At 32.4% G+C, this 5,005-nt stretch overlaps 1 protein-coding gene across 27 annotated transcripts in view; it reads right to left on the bottom strand.

Annotated features, from left to right (window-relative positions):
* Positions 1-5,005, bottom strand: part of LOC111059276 (coiled-coil domain-containing protein AGAP005037) — a 346,739-nt gene that overhangs the window by 25,085 nt on the left and 316,649 nt on the right. For all 27 annotated transcript variants that reach the window (XR_005570967.1, XM_039425095.1, XM_039425097.1 and 24 more), the window contains 3 exons: positions 2,784-2,891; positions 2,036-2,134; positions 1,035-1,118 (listed from right to left, as the gene is read on the bottom strand). Coding sequence is in view for 26 of the 27 variants with exons in the window: in XM_039425095.1 (XP_039281029.1) it covers positions 1,035-1,118; positions 2,036-2,134; positions 2,784-2,891 (291 nt within the window). In the remaining variant the exon portion in view is untranslated. The remainder of the gene's footprint in view (positions 1-1,034; positions 1,119-2,035; positions 2,135-2,783; positions 2,892-5,005) is intronic.

The following is a 5,005-nucleotide window of genomic DNA, read 5'->3' as shown; positions in this document are numbered from 1 at the left end:
CTGTTGGAAAATAATTCGATAACTAACTACGATGATAACCTAATTACAATGAATTCAATAATTATTTCAAAATAAAATAATGATAGAAGTTTCAGAAAACAATTTACTGCTTGATAAATAACGATGGAAACCTTGATAAAATGAATACCTAGAATTACTTTTCAAATGAGATACAAGAAGTTTTTTGGAGAATGAATACAAACTGTTTTCATGATGGAATTGATCATTGATCATCAATTCTTTGCGATAATGAATTGGATGATTATCCATTGGATGATCAATTTATCATGGACCATGGAATGGATCATGATGAAATTGATCATAGTTTCATCATGACCCACGATGAAACATCAATAGCTTACTAAGATGAAAACCTTATGACAATGAATTATTGATATTTACAATGAAATGATTTTGAAATCAAATGTAACTTAGTACTCCTGCTATGATGATTTATCATTTTCTCTCCCACACAAATTTGATAAGTCGTGCTTCTTGCACCACTCAACTCTCATAAATGATACTGATTGAATTATTTGTGAGTAATAATGGATAAAATTGATACCAGAATTTTTTATAATGATTTTATTCACAAATAAGAATAAAATCATTATAAAAAATAATATAGAGTATAGCAAAACTTTTTGCTATAGAGGTGCTTCCTATCTTCTCGTTCTTCTCGAATCTTTTGAACTGTTGATCAATCATCCAATTTAGTTTAAGCCTATCTTAGTTCCACATCCACATTACTTTCCATATTATGATATAGGCTATGTACAGAAAGTCCTCATAATATCCTATATTTCTTGTTCTCCAGCTCAGATTACTGATATGATAACAACCAATTATAACGATCCCCTAATCATGAAAGTTCGGAATAAATGTTATTTTATCCACTAACCTGGTTCTTTGTTCCTGATAAGTGTTTTTACATTCAAAGCTTCATAGATAGCGGAGAAAATGAAATAAAAAGAAAATTAAAAATCGAGAAAATCTAGACGTGTGAGTTTGCATGGGGCATGTAAGTCACAAACCTTTTCAATGTAACTAATGTTCCAGTTAGCTTTTTGCAACGCCGAAGTGCACTTTCCAGACGTTCAGGCTCTTCTTTCAAAAATCTGAAAATCGAAATATTAAATTTAGAGGCATAGTTTTCAATAAAAATGTATGAAAATAGATATCTACAATGATGATTTGACTTTATAGTCGTTCATACTGTATTGTAGTCACCTGATTCATTCTTCGTAAGGCACCTGCTTCCATTCATATCAGTATATATCAATGATAATGTATAATGTTTTTTGTATTATTACTCTCAGGTTAACCTATTCAAATTAATTAATAAATTTTAATTTTTAAAGAAATGATTGGTAAAACTTCAATCAGCGGCCATTCTGAATACAAGTATCATAGAACATTTTTTATTGATGTCATCTTTCTTGTTTAAAAAGGCCTTTGAAATAATGTACCACATAATGGGTGTTTACATTAAAAATATTCGAGTTACAACCCCTAAGTCACCCCCTTATGAGGGTTGAAATCTAGCTGTACGTCAAAAGGTAGAGTATTCGATCAATAACTTATACTGAAGTTAAAGTATTATATCTACAACAGTCTCCAACTTAATGAGGGGTTCCCATACATATGACTCACTCTGTACCGGTATATCAAGAAGTACCATATAGCATTAGTTTGATATTTTTCATCAAATAAACTCCGAGTTTAGTTGAATTTAAATATACGTACGCTAATGATTCAACCAAGCATTGGAAAATGAGTATAACTTTTGTCACGTAGTTCTAATCTTCTATGATATCTATGTAAAGCACTGATCCCAGTATCTAAATTTTAGCATTTATGAAGGATCAGAAATACTCAGATTACTTTGAATACATTCATAACTTGTGAAATCTGACAGAAATGAATAATACAATAAAGGCCAAAATACAGTAACGAGAATTGATCTCCCAGCATTAATAGAGATATACAGTACCTAAATAATAATTTAGAAAAATATCCAAGATATTTTACTCACTTTTCTTCACAGACAACCTTCTCCATTTCTTGACTGAGCAACGACCTCATAGCATCTTGTAAACTAGGAAATCGTAGCTTCAATTCGGCCACAGTTTTACTGAAAAAAAAGCAAAGAAACTTTGTGAGATTTCAGAGTTTAATTTGAATATAGCTTGGAAATTCAAGCATGGACGATGGATATAAATAAAATGAAATAGATAAATTTGAATAATTTGGACTTATACGCTTAGATTAATTTATCTAACAGAATATGATTTTTATAACTACCATAGCACAAAGAATTATCAACATAACATCTCAGACTACTGGGTAAAATAGCAAATCTATTTTATTCACTTTTTACTATACTTTTTCCATTAAGAAATCTTAGAATACATTTAAAAAGTATTCTACATCGAAATATCTACATATACAAACGTGCAATAGATGAAGAATGCAAGAGACCACCCCCAGACACTACACTCTTAGTGCCGGTTGCACAACAGCCGGTTAAATTTTAACCGTGATTAATTGTTCACGAGAACAATCACGGTTAAAATTTAACCAGCTGTTGTGCAACCGGGCCTTAATCAGCTTACTCTTATAGCACCTTGATCCCCGTGAGAATCGGGGTACGATCACTCTCATCAACAACAACCAGTGTTATCTGACTATCATAGTTTTTTAATATACTTTAATATTTAAAATAGAGGATAGGTAGCTTCCGCCTGAATTATTAGTATGAAAATGAATTATCCTATACCAACCTGGATTTACTTAGTATTAAAGCCATATTCTCAACATCCGACATGTTCACTCTAGTTTTGCGATTGATCACGTTTCCTCTCAGCTCTTCAACTGTGCTCTCCAGTTCGCTGCAAAAATTACATATTCATAAAAATGAGATCCTCTTTAGAATTTAATTATTTACAAGTACTTTGCATGTACTCTACAGAGGATAGAAAATAACTTTCAAGTTAATCAAGTATGTACAATAGATAATATGAACAATACAAACAGGGAATTTATGGGTTTTCTTGGAGTAGGGCCCGGTGGCACAAAATACTTTTGATCATAATTAAATGCCATGAGAACCAATCAGAGAAGGTTAATTTTGAAAAAAGGTTTCTCTGATTGAAAACACTAATTTGAAATTGTCAACCACTTTTTATTATTATAAATTATTATAATATATACAGAACCAGGTTTCGTGGCTTTACCAGCCACATCTTCAGCTGTTTGTTTACAACTACTGTAGTCGTAGAAAAGTGTTGTAAACAAACAGCTGAAGATGTGGCTGATAAAGCCACGAAACCTGGTTCTGTATATATTATAATAATTTATAATAATAAAAAGTGGTTGACAATTACAATATTTGTTTTCATTATGGAAAAGTAACACAACATCACACAAAACACAACTGTAAGGCTTCTCTGATTGGTGCTTGTGACATGAAAATTACAATTTTGGTTCCAATCACAATAAAAATTTAACAGGGTTTTGTACAATTGCCTATTAACAGAAGGAATTACAACTTTATTTTATTATTGAAGAAGAACGAACTGTAATACACACAATATGATGTGCATTGTATAAGATATTATCAAGAGTCGTAAGAGAGGGTCAACTGCGTCCTAACTTCACCCTCCTAGGTGAAAATGAAGACAGCGATTCAATATTATTAATAACCAATATTATTAATAACCTATTCTATATTAATAACCCACAATAACACATTATTGTTATAATTGAAGAATATTTTCAATGTTTTCATTTGGAAGCATGATTTGCAATGTTTCATCAAATTTTTGAAGGCAATTTGCATACTATTCATGTGAAAGAATATGGATATTTTCTCACTAACTGGAGCATGCGGTCTGTTTTCCAAGAATTATTATTTTGATCCTGAGTAATCCATGCTCAGTCAGGAAGTAAATATTTTATACTCTGCACATGAATATAGTCTACAAGCAGTCAATACAATCTACGATGTCATAAACTTGACGATTTCATGCTTCTTTGATATTGTATCTACTCTGAAATGAAATATTTTTTATATCATGTATTACCGAATAATCAGTTTTAATAATCCTAATCACAAATATATTTTTTCCTCCACCTACTATCAAAAGTCTCATTTTACACCCTGGAATCGAATACTAAAGTACTACTTTTCCTCCCATGGGACTAAAAATAATTCCCAGCGGGAAAAGTGATCACTTTTACTCCCAAGGGAGTAAAAATAAACCCATAAGATTAACATGGGAAGAAGTCCGACAACGCCGCGATTGAAGAATGAGGAATGTGGCAACACTGTCGTGGTCGGTAGAGGAAAAGTAAAAGAGCTCTATTTCGATCTTTGGAATATTTTAGCTCTAGGAAATAAGTAGCTCTATTTCGATTGTTAGGTTATGTTCAACCGTTGGTGGATATGAAAAAGTACACACCTCTAACGTCATCGGCATCTCTACGAGAGCGTTCATCTAAAGGTACGTTTTCGTTTATGCGAACTTTTCCGCAGTCGACGACGGCAAGCATTGTTGACATTCATATTGTCCAAATTTCAAGTGTGCTAAAAGAGCTCTATTTCGATCTTTGGAATATTTTAGCTCTAGGAAATAAGTAGCTCTATTTCGATTGTTAGGTTATGTTCAACCGTTGGTGGATATGAAAAAGTACACACCTCTAACGTGGATATGAAAAAGTACACACCTCTAACGTCATTGGCATCTCTACGAGAGCGTTCATCTAAAGGTACGTTTTCGTTTATGCGAACTTTTATTTAATTATTCAATATACAAATTATTCATTGTTATAGGTATTGGTGTAGGTGGAGGAAAAATGTTGTGTGCATCACGGGACTAAAGTACTTATTCTCCCTCAGGGAAATTGTCGCCCTCGGCTACGCCATCGGGCGACGACAGTTTCCCTCAGGGAGAAAAAGTTGCACTTTAGTCCCTAGATGCACAAATAACTATTTCAGCGTAAT

The sequence above is a fragment of the Nilaparvata lugens genome, chromosome 3, assembly GCF_014356525.2.
Source record: "Nilaparvata lugens isolate BPH chromosome 3, ASM1435652v1, whole genome shotgun sequence".
NCBI classification, from domain to species: Eukaryota; Metazoa; Arthropoda; class Insecta; order Hemiptera; family Delphacidae; genus Nilaparvata; species Nilaparvata lugens.
This window is presented reverse-complemented; position numbering and strand designations above follow the sequence as displayed.